Raw genomic sequence first — 20,666 nt, forward strand, 5'->3', positions numbered from 1 at the left:
ATGGAGTGGTTCGTGACTAACATGGGCTAGCAGTTGTCCCTGCCTCAAGTGTACTGTCAAAATCATTCAAACTGGCGTCAAGGAGGTCGTATATAACCTTAGTTACAAAGTGTGAGTATGTTGTTGAGCCGAAAGCGAGTGAGGGCCTGCTAAGTTTTTGATTCAGAGACGATGCCTCGGCAACATTGTTCCGAGAAGCGGGTGTTGTTCTACGGAGGCACGCCATGTCCATCTAGATACTAGGATAGGCAATAATAGCACATTTATCATTCAAGTCTTGTACACGAGGCGATTTGGCCTTTCTTTTGTGATTGCAGTACCACATACATTCCACTATTGAACAAAGATTAATGCTACGTTTTGACTGACGTCCCACTGCTTCCGAGCCAAAAACGCCACAGAAGCGTCAATCTGTCCTTGGGCTGCATTCAACGCCAGCCATACAGCATCCTCATTCACTAGACAGACCGCAGTGTATAAAGTTCGAGCACAAGCCTGTAGTTCAGGGTGTGCCTGGCTGTGTAAAAAGCGCCTAAACAAGAGGATTACCTCCCATATCGCTGGGTCTTGGGTCTGGACACCTGCCACGGCCGCCGTCATCGTCTTCAATACAGATCGATAAAGTCGATGTGAGTGTGTATACGCCAATTCTGTGCCGACCCCGCCCATGCCCCGCCTAGCAAGAGCATTCGTAGTATCAGCAGCAGCAAGTCTCTCTAGCATCGAGCGAAAGCGGGGCCATATATCGTCCCATACCCGGCGATACATAAAATCACCGACATGAGTGGCGAGTGATTCGACCAGTGAGGCTGCGGCGCTGACGACGAAAGACTCTTGATCGGAGAGCCTGTTAAGTATAAATGGCCAGGCCTGATGGATAGATGGAAGTAGAGCTGATTCAGGTAACACTGGGACCGACGAGCCGAGAAGCATCAGGATGCGCGCGCGAATGAGGGGAGAGCTGTGAGTGAGAAAGTACATGGAACGAGATACAATCTGTTTCGTCAAGGTCTGTGTGGAGGTTATTTGCGAGTCAGCGTTCAAGTCGGCTTCCGGTGCTGTATCTGCATGCTGTTCGTCTTCGAGAGATTCCATCCCCCATGCTCTCCGGGGATACGAAGCGTCGCCGCAATAACCCTCTTGACGCTCTGGGTGGTCGCATCTGTGCGCCAACCAGGTCGCAAATGCCTCCATGTTGATGACATCTGATTTCGGCACACACATATGACGGGCTTCCTGAACCTTCGTAGAACGGTTTCTTCCGTCGTCTTCAACTACGCGAACCACTTCTGTCAACACCTCTACCAAACCATCAACAACGTTCTCGTAGCCGTGGTAGTCATCGAGGCGATCAAAACATTCCTCAACTACATCTCCTGCTTTTTGTACAACGTCGTGGCCGACAATTCGCACTAGGACCGCCAAAATCTTCGTGGCGTCAACATCCAACCAGCGGCGAGTTAAACGGCGTGAAACGGCATCGAGTGCGTAATCGAAATTGGAGAGTAACATATTTGCGGGTGATGCGTACGATGCATTTCTAGAAATGAAATATAGCGTAGCCAATGCAGTGGAAGATACAAGCGCTACCTCCGAGACAAGTGAGTGAAGGACTGGATAGAGTGTGTGCAGCAGCAGAGTTGTGAACCGAGCCTCAAGGATACCAGCCGTAACAGCGAGTACTTGGAGAGAAAGTGCCCTATGCAGCGAAACTTTGGAAGAATCTCCGAGCGGTGCTGAACGCGGCTCCGAGTCGGGTGTGATGCGAACAGTTACAATCCCCTTGACGTGTTCAACCATCAATTCTTCTTCATCGCCCTGGACCGTTGTGACATGCTCTTGATCAACCTCATCGACTGAATCTATGTTCGCCCAGAACTCAGATACTCTTCTAGCAATGCCACGAGCTAGTCTATCCACCCTCTTGCTGGTAGATGTCAAGGGGCGGACACGGATAGAGTCCTTGTCGCTCAAATTGATATCAGAGATGCCTTCGATTAGCCGACATGTACACCAGAGCGCTGCCACGGCTCTCGTCCCTCGACCGCTCTGGCCAACACTCATGAACCAGTCGATGGCAAATATACAGTCCTCTCTGGCTGCTTTTCCCATGGCGCGAAGCATTCGTTCCAATGCCATCAGAGCAGAACGGGAAGTAATGTGCCTCAGTCCGATCCCAGGAAATGGTATCGAATCTAAGTCGGCTGCGTTTCCTTCGAGCATGTATGGGGCTGTGGGTGGACCTAAAAATAGAAGTGGACCATCGACAAACTCAAGAACCGACAACAGGTTCCAGCCCCACTTTTCAATACCGCCATTAGGACCTAAGAGTTTTCCCACACCAGACGCGATTGGCGAAATACCTCGTTGACCTCTGCCTTGCGCAGTAGCAAGAAGACAAATGCTTTCTAGGATACCCGCTATATGTTCCACTTTAGCGTCTGCGTGCGTTACGATGGCGCGGGGAAGAGCGGCCAAATTATCTTTCGAGATCTGCATAAGCACTTGCATAATCGTGAATCGTGCGCTCGAGGGGAGTGTCAGAAGCTGTCTCAGAGCAGAGCTGGCTTTCGCAGAGACACTGTCAAAATCAGAACGAGAAAGTGCGAGGAGAAACGATAGGAGGATGGACTGTGACTGAGGCACGGTTAAGGTAGTTTCAGAGAGAACTGTCTCGGAAAATGTAGCCAAGGCAATAAGTGCAGATGGGTTGGGGTGATTGACGAGAGACGTCAGTGCATTTATGCCAATGTGCAGCTGAGAAGCCGTCCCTCGTAACCACGCAGAAGTGCGATCTGTGGCATATGGGGGGCCGCCCGCCCTTCGATTACTCCCATGCTCATCCAAGTCCACGATATGCACGAGATCTTCAAGGTCATGGTACCCTTTCACTGCACCATCCCTGCAGCAGATATCGTTACCAACGGATCTGACGATGACGCTCTGCATTACCCGAAGCGCTTCAGAAACGATATCGCCATTTGCCCATCCCTTGGAGACACCGGTAGCCAAAGCAATTTTGCTTGTCGTGCTGAATACTCCCGGGAGAATGGAAGGGACAAAATTATCCGGTAGATAGTCTTCGATGAGAATGTAGAGAACTCGGAGCGATGATCGCTGAAGTGATGAATGCGACGACTGAGCTGCAACAAGCAAGGAATCGATGGTTTGGCCTAAGACAGGTATGAAGGTGCTTGTCCGCGCGTGGGCTTGAAAGCGGTGGGCCAATCGTTCTGAACGTAGGGGTTGCGCTGAGCCGAAAGGGTCCTCATCAGGAGATCGAATCCGCAACAGGGTCCATAAGCAAGTTGAAGCCGCTTGTTTTGTCTCGTCATCCCGCATTTTTCCTTTTCCTTTACTATCTATCCCGCCAAGAACAGCACCACACAAGAGGAAGACCTGCTCCCACATAGTCTCGTCGAAATTCCACCACCAGCTTTCGCACAGAATATTGAGAATTATGAATATTTTCTCCAGCACTTGGTCCGATACAGACGATAGGGGATTGCGCCGCAGAATGGAGGATAATGGGAAGAATATGTAGGAGACAATAGATGGTTTGAGAGCTTCCCCAGAAGACTGTACGCCTTGCAAAATGGCAGAAAGCTCGGAGAGGAGCCTGGATACCGTAGGGAGTGAAGTCGGAGACAATACCGAGTTCTCTAGTAATGGGACACATAAACGTTTCAACTGGACGATGATAAATAGTCAGGAAATCATAACTCGGTGCGACATGCACGTACTCTCTTAAACGTCGCCTGGGAGCTCACGTCGTCTTGAAAAGTGGGCATTGGACTCAGTTATAGCAGGATGATCATGCACGTTACGACTTGCGCCACCCGTAAGACAGGTATGCGCGGACCTCCTAGTATGCGCCCGTAGTGCCCGCTTAAAGTTAAAGCTTGCCAAAGCTCGATCGAATACTAAAAGCGCGAGTGTCACAATAGTGTTACAACCGCGTGACAAGGTCGCGTTCTTGCGCTGTGATTCTAAATTCATATTTTCCGGCTCCGTTTGCAGCCGCTATGGCTTCAAGTTCCCATTCTCATATGCATCTCTAACCTGCTTTAATTTATTCGCTATACCTCAATCGCGGTATTCTAATCCTTCATATCACCACGAGCACGACAATGGCTCTGACTTCGCCTCGCATCTTGTTGATAGATTCATACGACTCATTCACTCACAAGTTCGTCTCAGGTTTGACATGAGAGCTCATTTCTTACTGCATCATCCTCTTTCTCTAGTCTTGCTGCTCTCTGCAAGAAGTCTATACCGGACTGCCATATACATATTATCAAGAACGACAGTGTCGATGACGCTAAGCTCAAGGTCTATTTGAGCCATTTCTCTGCCATCGTTGTTGGACCAGGGCCCGGCTCCCCGGAGAATCCATGCGATATTGGAGTTGTGAGGCATTTATGGAGGTTGCCCGAAGAACACCTCCTACCAATTTTCGGTGTCTGCCTTGGTCTTCAGAGTCTCGCCATTGAGTTCGGTGCAAAGCTTGGGAGGCTGAACGTGGTGAAACATGGTCAAATCTCACAAATCCAACATAACGGAGAAGAAATCTTTCAAGGAGTGAAGGAAGTTTCAGCTGTTCGCTACCATTCGTTATATGTTAGCCTGGACAATTGTCAGGACCTCCAACCTTTAGCTTGGGCCGACGATGGAGCTGAAAACGGCCCGGTTATAATGGCTGCGAGGCACAAGACCAAGCCGTTTTGGGCCGTCCAATATCATCCCGAGTCGGTGCGCACTGACGGAGGTGGCGAGGAAATTTTACGCAATTTCTGGCGGTTGGCACAGACTTGGGCTTCTAGTGAAGGTCGGAAAATTTGCCCGTGGAATACGCTAGTCGAAAAGGTCGTTGGGCCATCTTGGCCTGTTCCCCGCCTTGTGACAAGTCCCCGCTCTCCTCTCATCATTTCCACTGTTACGACCCGCCTATTACAGATCCCAGGATGTCTGCCTACGAGCATATGTGAGGCAATTGGTGTCATGAAGGAGAATTCTGACTTCGTCCTTCTGGATTCTGCTGCGCAGCCTGGTCGGTTTACTTTGATTGGATGCTTAACACCAAGATCAACACGCATCATTCATACGGTGGGCGAGCCGCACATCCATGTGCGCACTCAGGAGAAATGCATGCTGGAGGATCTGGCCGGAGCCGATATTTGGGCATGGCTGGCTACGTTCATGCGTATTAGAAGAGCTGTGGGTGGCACTAGTGAATCCCCATTCTGGGGTGGTTTGATTGGATACCTGAGCTATGAACTCGGTGTCCAATCACTTGCCCCCTCACTTCTATCGGGGGACCGAAAGATGTCTAAGTCATCTCACCCAGACGTCAATTTAGTGTTTGTTGATCGTAGCATTGTCGTCGATTCCACCTCTGGATCGGTATATATCCAATCCTTACTCCCCAATGACGATGCGTGGCTCGATAGTATGTGTAGCACACTCAAGCAGACAGCCATGGTCCAAATGGATAGCGGACGGGCGTCACCCGCAAAACGACGCAAGAAGAGCACGACGGGGTCGCCACTTGTGTCCCTTCCTGATCGCGAACAATACATCTCTCAAATTGGGCGAGCGAAGGAACATCTCTTTGCAGGCGATTCGTATGAACTTTGCTTGACTGCTCCTACCCGCATCTCTGTACCAAAGGGAGCTGATGCCAGCAGGAATTCCAGTTCGTCTTGGGAGCTATACAAGATACTCCGTGCGCGCAATCCCGCCCCTCATTCAGCGTACCTTCGTTTACATCCTTCCACTATGCTGTCATCTTCTCCTGAACGCTTCCTATCGTATTCCAGACCCCCTGACACAACCTGTCAACTGCGGCCAATCAAGGGCACGGTGCGCAAAGCTCCTGGGGTGACTCGCGCGGTTGCAGAACAGGCTCTGGCAGGTAGTGCGAAAGAGGTTGCGGAGAATTTGATGATCGTTGATCTCATACGTCATGACCTACATGGTGTTGTTGGTGAGGATGTGTCGGTAAGACAATTCTGCAAAGTCGAAGAATACAAGACTGTTTGGCAGCTCGTAAGCGTCATTGAGGGCAAGCTGCGCGACGGTTCGGATGCTGATCAGAGCTCGAACTTGGGCTGGGAAGTCCTACGAAGAAGTCTACCTCCGGGTATGCATACGATGATATGCCCGTCAAATCAATTAGACTGATCCCACTATCTCACAGGTAGTATGACGGGAGCGCCAAAGAAACGCAGTGTCGAGATCCTCCATACCCTTGAGGATCAGGACCGTGGCATTTACTCTGGCGTCTTCGGTTATTGGTGTGTGGGAGGAAGCGGCGATTGGTCTGTGACCATACGCAGTTGCTTCAAGTATGATCCTCAGGAAGGTAGTGAATGCTGCCATGCAGCAGGGCGAAGCCCTTTGGACGATTCAACTCGTGAATCATCTCACTTCGAAGAATGGTGCATTGGTGCAGGTGGTGCTATAACGGCATTATCAGATCCTGAAGCCGAATGGGATGAAATGATTGTGAAGGTTGATAGTGTAGTCAGAGCCTTCGGAGATGTGGAATTTCTTGAGAATTATGGTTAGATCATAATGGTCGTCCGGAGTTCTCTCTTGTCGACCTGCATCACATGGGCTTCATCGTCCGCGGCTGCCTTCACAGTGCGAAGCTGACAATTCAACTTCAGCTCACTAGTATATTGCCGTTGTTCGAGTTCAACTCTCGATGCGGTCCTTTACATACATCGGATTTAACTCCGGGTTCCCGAGGAGAAAATCGTAATTACAATTGATGTGACTGTTAGACAATAGATTTTACGCGAGTAGTGCAATATGCCTCAATTCACTACGAGACCCGCTGTTAGTGCAGTGTCCTTTGTTCGATAAGCAAGTTTGAGACACGTACTTCTGAACTTGGTGTCCTACCTTCATTGGTTCGTAAACAGATTCTTCTTCAAGGTCAACCTTCCCGAGCCCCGTGGGATGACCTTTCAGAGCGCGAGCGCGATCTTGCAAGGCCCGAATCGGTGCTAGATCGTAATCAGAGGAAAGGTGCCAGAAGAATGTCGAAGAGATGCGGATAAGAGGGCGATCAGGAAGCTGAGCTTTCCGCCTTTCAACAGCCTACACCATCTTTGTAAGGACAGAATCGCTTATCTGATGGTAAAATTTTTGAGCTGTACCTGCAGAGTGTCCTCATTAACCACAACTTCGTGATATCCTGCTTTGATGAGCCCGCCACTCAAATGTTCCAGCTGCTTACCCGCTTGAACGAGTAAGTATCGGCCAGTGGGTGGGAATTTGACGGAAATTCGTTTTCCGGTATTGCGAGCCCAGATGTTGAGACCGGGATAACGAGAGCGGCCGTGTATGGTGAGGAAATTGAGATCAGTGTGGAAGCCAGCGAGGATGGTATCCTTCTCGGCATACTTGACGAGATCGGATGCCGTCGGTGCAAGAAGATGTGGCCTTCAAACGAGACAGTAGTCTGAGAAAATCTGTTGCAACAATGGATAGATAACGCACCCATATTTTCCTGCTCCCCGGAAAGTGTCTCCATGCAAACCTAAGCCGATAGCTACCATCTCACCCAAATCTTCCACTCTGATGCAATCCATCAGAGTCTTTGCCACTCGAATCAATGATGCGAGGCTCACGCGTCCTTCATAGCCCATCCCCACCTGTCCATAATTGGAGACCATCTTTCACGAAGCTCGCTCGCCTGTGGGACGACGTTTTCCGCGTTTAATCCAGGAAACGCGGTCTCATACGGGGGAGAATCCCCCATCTTCCAGAAGAACCTGCATTTGGGATCCGGTTGGTGTGCAGATATATCAAGCGGTCTCTCCGCGGGGTCGAGGCGTGCAATGATATCAAGGCAAGGCTCATGGGCTGCACATTTGGGCTTCTCTGTATTTTCGAGTGTTACTCCAACCTTTGTGCATAGAAATAAAAGATGTAAGATCATATCAGGAACCCCCTTATTGGTACTGACCTGATATCCGAGCTCTGGGCGCTCGTCCTGCTTCAGCACCGATTCGGGCTGATTAAAGTAGTCCTCAAGAAGATCGAGAAATGTATTGTTGTCGTCCTCCGATACACGTGAGTCGTGCAGAAGAAGAGCACCATATACAATCAGCGCATCAGCAGCCTGAAAAGCCAAGACTTGAGCAGAGCACCGGTTGTCAAAAACGGGACTATTTACCTTTCTACATTCTTGAAGAGATTCAGAGCTCCCCGAACTGGATTGGAACACATCAAGATTAACGACAGGGAGCATTTGGGCTGACATAGTCAAGTAGCAGAAGATTTTTACACCGTCGGGATGGACGTCCAACTTTTCAAGTTCGGTCGTTGCGAGAGGGTCCTCGTTACTCAAACAACACATCAATTGATCGCTGGAGCGATCGAGTTGATTCTCTGTTCCGGGGTATCATGTGACCATAATAGTCGCCTGTATTTACGCTGCAGGCGACGGGCGTCTCAACAACACCTTACGCTTTACACGCGTGCAGACGACCCGCCATTCTGTCTACTTACTGTCCTTAACGTCAGGATGATCAAGGTGTGGCAAATCTCTGGGCGGAATCAAAGCATCTGTAACAATCCTATTCCAGATCTGGAGTATGAAGAAGAACGAGGATGCGGCGGCGAAGAAGAAGCCAAAGACAAGTGCTGCTCAAATCCGCGTACAGAAAGGTAAGTAGTTGTCGGAAGAATAGGAAACGCAAGATCTGCCCACACAAAAACTCACCGACACACTCTGCAGACCTTACTGAACTCGAGCTGTCCTCAACAATGAAGACGCATTTCCCTGATCCAGTCGATCTCCTCAACTTCACGCTTACTATCACCCCCGACGAAGGTGCGAGAGGTTCCGAATGCAGTCGGACACAAAGTCTCATATCGTATCAGGGATGTACAAGGGGGGTTCTTTCAATTTCTCCGTGAACATCAACACCAACTACCCGCATGAACCCCCAAAAGTCAAATGTACACAGACGGTATGTCTCCTCGATGCTCTAACCAGTGCTCAGTGTCCATAATATGTACCACTGTGTCTCCTAGATATACCATCCCAATGTAGATCTGGAGGGGAATGTTTGCTTGAACATTCTGCGTGAAGACTGGAAGCCCGTGCTGAATTTGAATTCCGTGCTCGTTGGGCTCCAATATCTCTTCCTGGAGCCAAATGCAGATGATCCACTCAACAAAGGTTTGCTCTGCGGCCATGTCATACCGATATAGACACTCATTAGGTCTATCGCATCATACAGAGGCTGCGGAGGAGCTACGAAAGAATCGTGAACAATTCCTTCACAACATCAAGACTTCCATGAAAGGTGGGAACATTAGAGGTGTGCAGTATGATAGGGTGCTCGTACAATGATTCTGTGTGGCCGGACTCCTCGCAGCAGCCTCGTGCCCGCCTGCACGCTACTTCGGCATGTTTTGGTGGAGGCGCGATCATAGATTAGAAGTGTAGTTATCCTGTGATATATTGCCATCATGTGTATTCGAATTTATACGCGTCATCGAATTGTGGACTTCCTGACGCTTGGCTCGTATATATTCACTACGCACAACGCCATTTCTCCGCGACCGCTTATACACATGTCTTGCTTGGATCACGAGCATATGACGTCCCTGTGGAGGCGGTACAGGTAATAAAAATGGGACCTGCATAACAACGAGTTTCACAATCCCTCTATTATCTATACCAGGTCGAAGTGGTCTCCCTAGGTTTAAAGATCTCGGCGCCCAGTGACAGGCTACCGGTCGAAGTGCCCTAGGTTCAGACTCTGAACCTTCCGGAACCGTATTCACGCGTGTATCACGTGAGGTACATCTTCTACTCATTGTCATTGTCAATGTCACTGGCATGGAATTGACGTGACCTCGTCCCGAATTCGCCTTTAGCTTTAGCTCACATCGATCTAATCCAGTAGTTTCGCCACTGTGAGCTTCCGCGATGGCTAAAGCTCCGAAATTGACCAAGAAGCAGAAGAAAGCGCTGGCATTTCGAGAGCGCAAGGCGAAGAACAAGGTCAAGGCTTTAGACGGATTCGAAGACAATGATATCCCTGTCGAGGAGAACCAAGATGCTGTGGAAGCTGAAGTTCCGTCTGGCCATGTGGAGGATCAAGCGAGACGTCAGGAATTGGAAGCGTCGGCAGGAGAAGAGGATAATCGGGTGGTGGAGAGCAGTCACAGCCTCAAGAAGCGCAAACGGCGGGAGGAGGAAGCAGGTAAAGGCGTCGAGGATGAACCGAAAGCAAAAAAGCGGAAAGCGGCGGACAGTAATGAACATGAGGATCCTTCCATCAGTAGATCGAGCATACCGAAGGCGGTGGCAGAATCAAATGTGAAAGAAAAGCGGTTTATTTTATTTATCGGTATGTCGAAAAATGCCTGCCAATTTTCCGAGCTGCTCACATTATTCCAGGTAATCTGAAGTATACAACCACGCAGAAGGCCATACAAATACATTTTGCAGCGTGCGGTGGGTTACTACCGTACCTTCTGAGCCCCTCAACTCAACCATTTAGACAGACCCGCCACCGACTGTCCGCCTCATTACACCTAAGGCACCCTCCAGCGGGAAGCCCGTAACAAAGTCCAAGGGATGTGCTTTCCTAGAGTTTTCATCGCGCAATGCCCTTCAGCAAGCGTTGAAATTGCACCAGTCCGAACTTGAAGGGCGAATGATTAACGTGGAGCTCACAGCAGGCGGAGGCGGGAAGAGTGAGAGTAGATTGGAGAAGCTTAAACAACGGAACAAAGAACTTCATGAACAAAGGGTGCGTCTTCATGAAATGATTGTCATTCTCGGCGCGCCTGGTTGATTCTTTCATAATAGAGGAAACGGCTAGAAAAACAGAACAGACAAGGGAAAATACAAGGTCCTGAGGACGAGGGAGGGAGCAATGGTGATATACTACGGTCACAACGTTACTCAGCCACATCAGGACTCGATCAAGCACCAATAAAGAGGCGAACATGGACGGTAGGAGACTTGAATGAAGGGCAGTCGAGGCAGAGTAAGAAAAATAAGAAACGTACTCCACGGGCTCTCGGAACTGGGGTGAATGCCATTCCAGTTGGCTGAACACTCCTTGTAACTATTACATTATGCGCTCATATACCAATGTGCACTATTATCTCAATCGGGTAGAGTACTAAAAAGAAACTCAACGTCCAAGGGTTCGCTACATACACCATGTATCCTGCGTCATCTAATGGTCATGAGACGAGAATAAATACAAGGAACTGTAGAAGTCACCATTAGTGATGTGAGCTCAAATAACGTAGTGCAACTTACAAAGACAATTAGCACGCCAAAGACCTTGAGCATGAGCCACCGATTGCTCGAAATACTAGCGTAATACTTTAGTAATTCTCTCTGTGCTCCGCTGACATTAGATGCTATGTCCACTGTGTCCGCGTCAATTCGTTGAACAGTTTCTCTCTGCTCTGCAACCATCTGCGCAAGCTGAGTGAATATCTGGCCGAGCTCAGAAATTGTGGACTCGATGGACTCTATCGCAGTTGTCCGTGACTGAATGTAGTTGTCCTGTGCAAAGACAAAACTAAGCAACAGAATCGATGTATGCGAAAAGATAACGAACCTGCTGTTCAACAAGCTGCATTTGCATGAATGCGTCATTCCCAGGAGCGGTACCTTCCTCGGCAGCCCCAAGATCCAAAGCTAATATATCGCCCTTAGGCTGAGGGGTAGCACGACCTTTCCCTTTGGTATCGAACCGTGGTGATGGGGCAGTGCCATCTCCCATAGGATCCTGACGCTGTGTGCTGCCGAAAAGGAGAGAATCTGAATCCAACATAAGTATATAGTTTTACGAGGACCATGGCATCCCTTACTTGAAGGGGTCTGTGAAGCAGCGCTGGACGTGGAGTGCATAAATTGCTCTGTCCGGTCTTTCGACTCTTTCATGTTCTAAATCGCAATGTTGGGAACGATATTTGTTCGATGAATTAGGGGGCACTCACTTGGGTCCTAATCTCAAGGACATCCTTGAAAGTCATACTGGTATCTGCAAGCTTGCTTTGAAGGAGCATGACGACATTGTGATTATGTTCTTCGAGCTGCTTCCCTTCCGCCGATTTGACATTATGCGCATTGCGTTGCTTGACGTAAGATTGTAGCGAGGCTATTTGCTTGTTTATGTTGGCAATATCTTGTTTAATAATGTAAGTAAGTTCCTGCTCACAAGTAACACGTCAGCGATGCGTGTCAGGACACCGTCAGAGAGCAGGTCGCACGCTAATTTCGACAGGTCTGTCATCAAAGAGGGTTTTCCGTTTCGCCACTAATATTTCTCAGTGGTAAAAACAAGTTAGATACAGCAACACACGTACACTGTGCTAGTTTCCCCAGTTTGATGGTCGTACCGCTAATATCATTCGCTATCGCGGACGCCATTCTACTGAACTCAGATTTACTGTCGAGGTTCTTCCCTTGCGACTGTAAGGCTCGCTGCTTGGCCTCGGTCCCCCGGTGCGGCAGAGACGATCGAGTTCGTATAGATTCTACGCATGCTCGAAATTCGGTCGTCCGATCTTGAACAGGCATTGAGAATAATAAGAATAGTGGGTATGGTTACGATGGCAAGCAGCTAGAATGATTCTCAATGAGAATGTAGGTTACAGCTGAACAATCAGCTCTAGCACACCCAGGCCTGAGACGGGAGAGAAAGAACAGCTAGTCCGCTGTATGCAGGTTGTGTACAGACTGTAGTCTCACCATAGACGCTAACAACGGAGAGATTCACGTGCGGTGGCTGATATGTCTCACAGTTGCCGAACTCACTTGGCTTGAGTTGGCACTTGCCATCGGACTCGTGAAGGAGTATATAGAGAGAATTGCTCCTTCGTTTCTTTGCATTACGTCTGGCTTACTTGAGACTGAAACACACGAACTAGGCCAGGCCGCTCTCCTGTTCTGGCTTTAGAGCGTGACGTACATCATACTGCATGAGGCGTTTCCTCGTCCGGTCATTTCCTATCTTTCTGCGAAACACTGTGGCCCCCCGCTCGATACCGCGAACAACCCACTGCTCGCAGTTCACTAGAGCATCGTCAGCTCTATTTCCCAAGTTCCACGCACCGCGTTTCGCTATGGATATAGACAGTCCTACGGTTTTGGTCTTTGGTGCCGGAAATTTTGGCAGCTGTCTCGCCGACCACCTTGGTGACTCTTCGCACACTGTGCTTATGTGGTCTCGTAGCGAGGATACCGTTCGTGAATTCAATAAACATCACAGAAACCCTGAAGTTTTGCAAGACCATGTTTTCCCTCAATGCATCACCGCTATTGGCCCTGAGTTTCCTTCACAGGATGTTGTCCGCAGTGTAAACGTCCTACTCTTTGCAATACCAACAGAGGGAATCAGGTATTTGTTCCATTCATTCGGGAGCACATTCAAATTCGCGAACATTGTTCTCCAGAGAGATACTGACTGCTCTCAAGCCGAAGCTCGATGATAAAAGCCTTCCTCTAATGATATTTGTCAACAAAGGCATTGAAATCAAGACTCATGCACTTACCTTAGAGATTATCGCTGATACTTGTGGTCCGGACATTGCCAAAGTGGCGACGTTCATTGTAAGCAGCGTTCAATTCTCATGCAATATTGCCTATCGTCTTCGATTAGTCGGGTCCATCCTTCGCAAAAGAAAGTGCGTTGCGTCGGGTTTTGAATTGCTTAGAGAGTAGTTGATGTTGATTTCCGTGTTATAGTTCTCAAACGACAGCCGACATCAGTATCTGTAGCGTCTTTGTCCCATGAACATGCAGAAAGAGCGTCACAGCTTTTCCATCAGCCTTGGTTCCGATGGTGAGCAAACATACATGTTATACTGCGGTTATGTAATGTCAAATCATATTTTATATTCCCCAGCTACACAGGAGATGATCCTATCGGACTTGAGCTCGCCGGAGCCCTCAAGAATGTGTACGCGATTGCGGCGGGTATGTCTGATGGCCTCGGATTCGAGAACAACACCAGGGCAAGTGAGAGCATTGCGCAAAACTCGGGTTTTGCATCGAGTTGACGTCCCTCCCAAGTGCTCATAACTCGTGGATTGGCTGAAATGACAAGAATCGGGACGGCTTATGGTGCATCGCCCTTGACATTTCTCACTCTGGCTGGAGTAGGAGATCTTTTCCTGACTTGTAGCTCTTCGACAAGTCGCAACTATACGGTTGGATATCGTTTAGGCAAAGGAGAGACATTGGACTACATTATCAAAACGCTAGGAAGCGTGGCGGAAGGAGTTACGACCGCGAAGGCGCTTCGAACGGTGATCGCCAATCTGGGTGTAAAGGCACCGATCGCCACTGGGGTGAGTTTCCTGATCCTAGTCGCTGAGGCTGATTGAAACTATCGGATTTCTAGGTGTATGAGGTGCTTTATGAAGGTGAGACTTCGTAACATTGAAGTGGATCCACTCCTAACGAGTCGCAGGCAAGGACGTCGGAGAAAGAGCAAAGTCGCTGATGTCGTTGCCACCGATCCGAGAGCTAGACTTTCCTGAGTGCGCAGGGAGGCCTGCACAAAAGCTCATGGAGAAATTGGAACTCTGTAGATGATGGTGATGGTGACTCCAAGATTTTTTGTACACACGTGTGTCCATACGAATGCAGAGATTATTCTTGCTCCTGAGCGCTGAGCAGCCAGCCGAGAGAGGCTCGGCGACCGGGACGAATCGGACGAGAGGGGTGGCGGCTGATGCTGACCGAGTCAGTCGACTGACTACAGTTGCCATATCCGTGCTGATAATCAAGATTGGTTACGTAACCACATGATTTTTTTTCTTGCCGAGTGCGAGCAGATTCGGTGGCTGCCCCCTTCGCCTGACTCTCGCCAATTCCTCCTACTCCGTGCTTCTCCTGAACGACTGTCGTTGTGCTGTCTCCCTTACCAGCAATTTCTCTTTCACCGCTTGTTCGTCCAGGGATTTCCCCTTTGCCGTCATCTCTCTGCCTTTGAGTATAAATGGTCTCTGCTCTCTGGAAGGCTTGCTCCGAGGGGAACCTCGAAAATGTCCACGAACTCCTCAAGGAGGCATCGTCCGCTGATATTGAAGATAAGGGTGCGTCCAACAATTTGAGCGGTTGCCATTTCAATTTGTGCGCCGCAGCTCTTGTTCGATGCATGGATATGTTGACACGTCTCTTTTCAAGATCCCACTGGAGCGACTCCCCTCATCGAAGCCATTAAGGGTGGTCATACTGAAATAGTTGCCGCACTCCTGGACAGAGGTACGTACTTAACTTTCTCTGTCAGATGATTGTCCTCAGCGTGGCGTGTAAAGGTGCTGATCCGATGAACATATCGAATGATACTTCCCCTGAGCAGTACACGTCGGATTCAGTCATCCTGGAGTTGCTTGAGGCAGCTAAGCACAAAATCCATTCGAGTGCTCCTGTGCCGCAGAATATAGTCTACAATCATGATTCAAATATAGATGTCAGCAAAGGATACTATGGTCCTCCTCCCGCCGCGTACTACTACCCAGGTGTACCTATTGGCGCACCTATGATGCCGGATGGTTCGGTACCGTACTATCAACACCCTCCGCAAATACCGCCCGAGCACAATCCAGGTGGCATGTCCAACTTGCCCCCTCCTGAAGTGGCTCGCATGATTCCTTGCCGATACTATCCTGCTTGTCGATACGGATCTGCGTGCATATTTGCCCATCCACAGACCCCTTACATACAGAGCCCCATGCCCCCGCCGGCGCAGTATTCCACTCCTTACGATCCCATGGCTCCCACGCCTTACCCGCCGCCAACATATTATCCAATGCCTCCGCCTTCATTCTCTACGTCCCCGGGTGGTGTGCCAGTGAATCATATGTCTCCCCCTTCTGGTGCCCATCCTACCTTACCTCATCAAACCCTAGCTCATGGACGATCAGGCTCAGACGTTGTGTCACCTATTCAAGCACCTTTCAGCCCAATAGGTGCACTTCCACCTGTACCATACAGTGTTGTATCTCCCATGTCACCTACTTATGCCCAACCTGGTCAAATCCCTGTTTCTGTACCAATTCCTCCTTTGCCGCCCCTCCAGCATGGTGGTGGCGGTCCACAATCTCCGCAACAATCAATGTATCCGTCTGTATCATCTGCTGGGCCTGGATCCATTCCACCATACTCTTTACCTCGGGATCCTATCGCTCATTATCAACAGGGTATGCATCCTAACGGTACCGTCAACCACATGACTTCACCAAAGTCACCAACAGCTCATCCGCAGGCGGATGGCTATGGTTCCCCTCCGATGCACCGGGATGCCATGACGCACCATCGTCGAGGAAGCACTAGACGACCGTCATTCGGAGGGCTCGGGCGGAAACCTCCCTGTCTTTTCTTTCCTGTTGGGAAATGCAGGAATGGGTATGTTTCAAACGCTTGTCATGCGATGGAGTGCTAACTTACACTGGCAGCGATGATTGTCGTTTCCCTCACATTATCCCAGATGGCGGCCCGTCTTTCCACCCTTCGAGTCACCCACATCTCTCTGCTAGGGGAGGTCATCGACAACGTCCATCAAGCCATCAATCCGCTCATCAAAACGGAACAGCTGTAATGGAAGAGAAATTTTCAGCCATGACGGTCCAAGACGTAAGTTCACCTTTACGCGCGATGGCTGCGAGATTGACTCTGCCACTAGGAATCCCATTTATCTCACACGCGGGGCGCTCCTAATGGGTCAACTGTCACTGCGGGATCTAGTCGGTCGCAGTCGACCGATCCGGGTAGCAGACGAGGCTCTCAGGGATTTAAGTCGCACTATGCGTCAAATGGTGTTCGCCCTGACAAAAAATCTGCACCTATGAAGCCCCAGCGAGTCCCGAATGCCGACGAGTTCCCAGTTCTTACCAGCACCACACCTAGCACCACGCCTCCCTTACGAAGCCCCGCGTTGCATGGATCGTCTGCCGCTGGTTATACGGGTCCCACCGCCGCCCAAGTGTTGCAAGCACCTGCCCCTCGCAAAGACGGTCAGCAAACACTTCGGGGTACCACGCCGGAACAGAATAATTACTCGTCAGGATTGAAGGTAAGGGGGCTTCGAAGTGACTTGAGATTTGAGCTTAAACATTTTCTATGTATCAGGATAGAGCAGAGCTCAATGGCGCTGCCCCTGAGCAGCCGGCGAGCAAGCTTCCCGTCTCCTTCGCGGCTGCGGCTGCCGTCCCTGACGCTGCCAAAGAAGTCTCCGTCTCAGCTTAAACGGAAGACTATTTACCCACCACGACATTATCGTCTTGCCTGCGTCCACGGTCTATTCTCTCGCTTATAGCATTTGAACCCGCTTCTGCGCTCTATCTCGGGTATTGTGTCTCACTGTATATTTTTCGGTTTATCTGTGTTCCTGCGATCCGTCCACTGGACCCTCCACTCCGTCTCCGCTAAAACGCATTAACAGATCTATCTCGTTTCCCGCATTGTTCACATGTTTAGAGATGTTTTCCTCGCGTCCCCTAGCTTGCTTAAATCTCAGGGCAATTTCGTTATTGTGCTATGTTGAAAAATTATTTCTACTGCCTGGCAAGACTATTCTAGCATTTTTATGATCGCTGCTCGCGGCTCTCACATGTTACATTTCAGATAAGTTATGTCATTGTTGACACACCTGCAGTAACTGTTCTTACAGTATCATGGCGTACTTTTAATGCAATTGTGCGTGGTTTGGAGAGGAAAGTGCCATCCCTATGGTTGAACCACTGCAAGTAGCTCACCTTTAAGACAACCAAGAGCCCAAACTTCTCATTTCGACACCAGTTCTAGTTGTCACTTCCCCTATCTTGTGAACATTCAGTTCACCCGCGTCGTGCAAAGCACCAATGGTCTTGTCAACCAGACTCGCATCTACTATCAACACCATGCCTATCCCATTGTTGAAGGTACGGGCCATTTCTAGCGGCTCGACTCCTCCGTATTTTATGAGAAATTTGAACACTGGTGGCAGCTCCCAGGATGCTGCATCGATGTAGCACCCCAAACTTTTAGGCAGCACTCTTGGAATGTTCTCGATGAATCCACCGCCAGTGATGTGAGACATGCCTTTGATGAGGTTTGCTTGAAGAGCCGGGAGTAGGGACTTGATGTATATTCTGGTTGGTTCCAGCAAAGCGCGTCCAAGGGTGAGCGATTTATCCCAAGGGCACAGGCTTGAGTAGGTGAGCCCAGAAAGGGAGACGATTTTACGAACGAGCGAGAAGCCATTAGAGTGGACGCCGGATGACGGAATACCCAGAAGAACATCTCCGGCGGCGATGTCGGGTCGCGGCAGAATCAGGCTTCGCTCCACAACGCCCACAGAGAATCCAGCCAAGTCATAATCGCCTAAAAAATTTTTGCAGTTAGCATTCGCTCTGCGAAGTACACCATTACACTGACCTTCTTGGTACATCCCGGGCATCTCAGCCGTCTCACCACCTATCAGAGCACATCCGGCTTCTTGACAGCCTCTAGCGATACCGCTGATCACCTCGGTTGCCACTTGCACGTCAAGCTTGCTGCAGGCGTAGTAGTCTAAGAAGTACAGTGGCTCGGCGCCTTGTACCAAAAGATCGTTAACAGACATGGCAACCAAGTCGTAGCCTGACAGTCAGTTGAGCCACATAGAGGAGCACGCTGTGTTCATTTCCACGTACCGACGAACTTGTGTACACCAACATCCATAGCGACACGCAGTTTAGTGCCGACACCGTCGGTTCCGCTCACCAGTACGGGGTCCTTATATCCTACGGCTTTGAGATCGAACACCCCACCAAAGCCGCCGATCTCAGCATCTGCACCAGGACGACGAGTCGCACGGACGGCGGGCTTGATCGCCTCGACAAGCGAATTACCTGCATCCACAGAGACTCCCGCTTGTGCGTATGTCAACCCGGGTGCGCTCGACGCGCTTGCGGAGGTCGCACTAGTGGCAGTCGTACAAAATTTGGTTAGCCCGTGTCTTCGCCAATTCCCAGTCTGCATACCGGTGCGCGATATCAGTTCGGAACGTCTTTCCGTCGAATGACACTTTCTCGACGCCGGCATAAGCCAAGACCAGCGCTTCAGCCAGCGTCGGCGCATACGCTGATACCGCGATCACACGACCACCGGACGTGACAATCTGGTCGCCTTTCTGGGTCGTGCCCGCATGGAAAGCGACCACGCCTTTTGGATCAGAAACGAAGAGTGTGCTTGTGAGTGGACGTGAGGGCGGAGAGGACAATCCACAAGACCTACCGGGAGGGAGATCACCTGTACTGATCTGCTTGCCTTTTGGATAGCTTCCGGGATAGCCTTGCGACGCTAGTACAACAGAGACCCCGAACCCAGGACGGATTCCGACATTGATAGCATCTAACCGCCGCTCCACGCATGCCTGAGAAGAGACGTTAAAAGGATAAGTTGGTGCGGTTTGGATGGTCCTTACGAGCAAAATGGCTGCCAGGTCGGTGTCATCCGTAAGCAGAAGCATCAAAGCTTCTGTCTCCGGATCGCCAAAGCGAACATTATACTCGAGCACCTTGGGGCCCGATGCTGTGAGCATCAGACCTGTGAACAGCATTCCAACGAAGGGAAACCCTTGCGATGGGGTGCGCGTCTCAGAAATGATAACATGAGGTCTCCCCGATGCACACACCTTCTTTTCTCATGCCGGATATTGTGGGCTGCAGGACCTCTCTCATGATTCGATCCATCACAGCCGGGGTAGCAACGGGAGCAGGAGCATAAGCACCCATACCACCCGTATTCGGCCCTGTATCGCCCTCTCCGATACGTTTGTGGTCTTGTGCAGCGGGAAGTGGTACAATGGTGTACCCGTCAGAAAATGCTAGCACGGATACTTCTGGCCCCTCCAAGAGCTCCTCAATCACAACTTCGCTACCTGAGACAAGAATGAATATTATTCTCGAGAAATATGTACATCGATTTAGTCGCAGACCTGCTGCTCCGAATGCATGATCCAGCATGATCTCTCGCAGACCAGTGATCGCATCGTCGATGGTCGCTGGTAATAGGACGCCTTTTCCAGCAGCCAGACCGCTGGCTTTTAAGACGACGGGAAAGCCGCAAGACTTGACATAATCGACAGCTTGATCAAACTCTGTTGAGTAGAACACTCGGAATTTTGCAGTAGGGATAGAGTGGCGATCCATAAAAGCTTTCGAGAAAGCCTTAGATCCTTCCATTTGTGCGGCGACAGCAGTAGGTCCAAAGACAGGGATTCCGACTGAATGAGATGGAACATCCTGTCCGGTGAGATGCAAATGACGAAGAGCACGAGGTTACCTTTGCGGAAGTGGGCTTCTATCCCATCCACCAAGGGCTGCTCTGGCCCAGGGACAACCAGAGATACCTGCAGCAAAGTCAACACAGGCGCAGTTTGACAAGGCGAACGGCAACGCACCTCATTTTTCACAGCAAAATCGACAAGTGCAGCAAAATCGGACGCGGGTAGATCGACATTTCTTGTCTTGAGCTCGCGCAAAGTCCCACCGTTGCCAGGACAAACAAAAATTTGTTGGACGAGACTGGAACGCGATAGCCGCCAGGCAAGGGCGTGTTCTCGACCGCCGTTGCCGACGACGAGGACTCTGAGGGACATGGGAAGGCGAGAGAGGAAGAGATAGAGAGAGCAGAAAAG

At 50.1% G+C, this 20,666-nt stretch overlaps 9 protein-coding genes across 9 annotated transcripts; 5 read left to right on the forward strand and 4 right to left on the reverse strand.

Moving 5' to 3' along the window:
* Window positions 1-532: 532 nt before the first annotated feature.
* On the reverse strand, window positions 533-3,791 carry FIBRA_06359 (uncharacterized protein; the record flags this gene model as incomplete). The annotated part of the gene is made up of 3 exons (XM_012328086.1): window positions 533-676; window positions 757-3,690; window positions 3,744-3,791. The coding sequence occupies 3 exons, from the start codon at window positions 3,789-3,791 to the stop codon at window positions 533-535; spliced, it is 3,126 nt and encodes a 1,041-aa protein (XP_012183476.1).
* Window positions 3,792-4,130: 339 nt separating this feature from the next.
* FIBRA_06360 (uncharacterized protein) lies at window positions 4,131-6,570 on the forward strand (the record flags this gene model as incomplete). The annotated part of the gene is made up of 3 exons (XM_012328087.1): window positions 4,131-4,189; window positions 4,248-6,142; window positions 6,200-6,570. The coding sequence occupies 3 exons, from the start codon at window positions 4,131-4,133 to the stop codon at window positions 6,568-6,570; spliced, it is 2,325 nt and encodes a 774-aa protein (XP_012183477.1).
* Window positions 6,571-6,798: 228 nt separating this feature from the next.
* Window positions 6,799-8,275, reverse strand: FIBRA_06361 (uncharacterized protein; the record flags this gene model as incomplete). The annotated part of the gene is made up of 7 exons (XM_012328088.1): window positions 6,799-6,829; window positions 6,890-7,107; window positions 7,167-7,452; window positions 7,510-7,587; window positions 7,641-7,918; window positions 7,979-8,134; window positions 8,189-8,275. 7 exons carry the CDS (start codon window positions 8,273-8,275, stop codon window positions 6,799-6,801), a joined length of 1,134 nt encoding a protein of 377 aa, XP_012183478.1.
* Window positions 8,276-8,609: 334 nt separating this feature from the next.
* FIBRA_06362 (uncharacterized protein) lies at window positions 8,610-9,373 on the forward strand (the record flags this gene model as incomplete). The annotated part of the gene is made up of 5 exons (XM_012328089.1): window positions 8,610-8,682; window positions 8,753-8,848; window positions 8,899-8,987; window positions 9,052-9,199; window positions 9,261-9,373. The coding sequence occupies 5 exons, from the start codon at window positions 8,610-8,612 to the stop codon at window positions 9,371-9,373; spliced, it is 519 nt and encodes a 172-aa protein (XP_012183479.1).
* Window positions 9,374-9,955: 582 nt separating this feature from the next.
* FIBRA_06363 (uncharacterized protein) lies at window positions 9,956-10,829 on the forward strand (the record flags this gene model as incomplete). Its single annotated transcript, XM_012328090.1, has 3 exons — window positions 9,956-10,379; window positions 10,430-10,486; window positions 10,537-10,829. The coding sequence occupies 3 exons, from the start codon at window positions 9,956-9,958 to the stop codon at window positions 10,827-10,829; spliced, it is 774 nt and encodes a 257-aa protein (XP_012183480.1).
* Window positions 10,830-11,226: 397 nt separating this feature from the next.
* On the reverse strand, window positions 11,227-12,577 carry FIBRA_06364 (uncharacterized protein; the record flags this gene model as incomplete). Its single annotated transcript, XM_012328091.1, has 7 exons — window positions 11,227-11,253; window positions 11,306-11,557; window positions 11,613-11,815; window positions 11,866-11,941; window positions 11,995-12,207; window positions 12,268-12,314; window positions 12,364-12,577. The coding sequence occupies 7 exons, from the start codon at window positions 12,575-12,577 to the stop codon at window positions 11,227-11,229; spliced, it is 1,032 nt and encodes a 343-aa protein (XP_012183481.1).
* Window positions 12,578-13,122: 545 nt separating this feature from the next.
* FIBRA_06365 (uncharacterized protein) lies at window positions 13,123-14,596 on the forward strand (the record flags this gene model as incomplete). Its single annotated transcript, XM_012328092.1, has 8 exons — window positions 13,123-13,397; window positions 13,453-13,609; window positions 13,659-13,683; window positions 13,745-13,841; window positions 13,905-14,017; window positions 14,072-14,349; window positions 14,403-14,424; window positions 14,472-14,596. 8 exons carry the CDS (start codon window positions 13,123-13,125, stop codon window positions 14,594-14,596), a joined length of 1,092 nt encoding a protein of 363 aa, XP_012183482.1.
* Window positions 14,597-15,002: 406 nt separating this feature from the next.
* FIBRA_06366 (uncharacterized protein) lies at window positions 15,003-17,251 on the forward strand (the record flags this gene model as incomplete). Its single annotated transcript, XM_012328093.1, has 6 exons — window positions 15,003-15,099; window positions 15,191-15,268; window positions 15,322-16,411; window positions 16,462-16,639; window positions 16,689-17,078; window positions 17,135-17,251. The coding sequence occupies 6 exons, from the start codon at window positions 15,003-15,005 to the stop codon at window positions 17,249-17,251; spliced, it is 1,950 nt and encodes a 649-aa protein (XP_012183483.1).
* A 511-nt stretch (window positions 17,252-17,762) lies between these two features.
* On the reverse strand, window positions 17,763-20,627 carry FIBRA_06367 (uncharacterized protein; the record flags this gene model as incomplete). Its single annotated transcript, XM_012328094.1, has 10 exons — window positions 17,763-18,367; window positions 18,422-18,625; window positions 18,679-18,947; window positions 19,009-19,189; window positions 19,262-19,400; window positions 19,452-19,603; window positions 19,662-19,907; window positions 19,965-20,252; window positions 20,312-20,378; window positions 20,430-20,627. 10 exons carry the CDS (start codon window positions 20,625-20,627, stop codon window positions 17,763-17,765), a joined length of 2,349 nt encoding a protein of 782 aa, XP_012183484.1.
* Between the last annotated feature and the right edge of the window lie 39 nt (window positions 20,628-20,666).

Source organism: Fibroporia radiculosa, assembly GCF_000313525.1.
Source record: "Fibroporia radiculosa TFFH 294 genomic supercontigs, scaffold6738, whole genome shotgun sequence".
In the NCBI taxonomy this organism is placed as follows: Eukaryota; Fungi; Basidiomycota; class Agaricomycetes; order Polyporales; family Fibroporiaceae; genus Fibroporia; species Fibroporia radiculosa.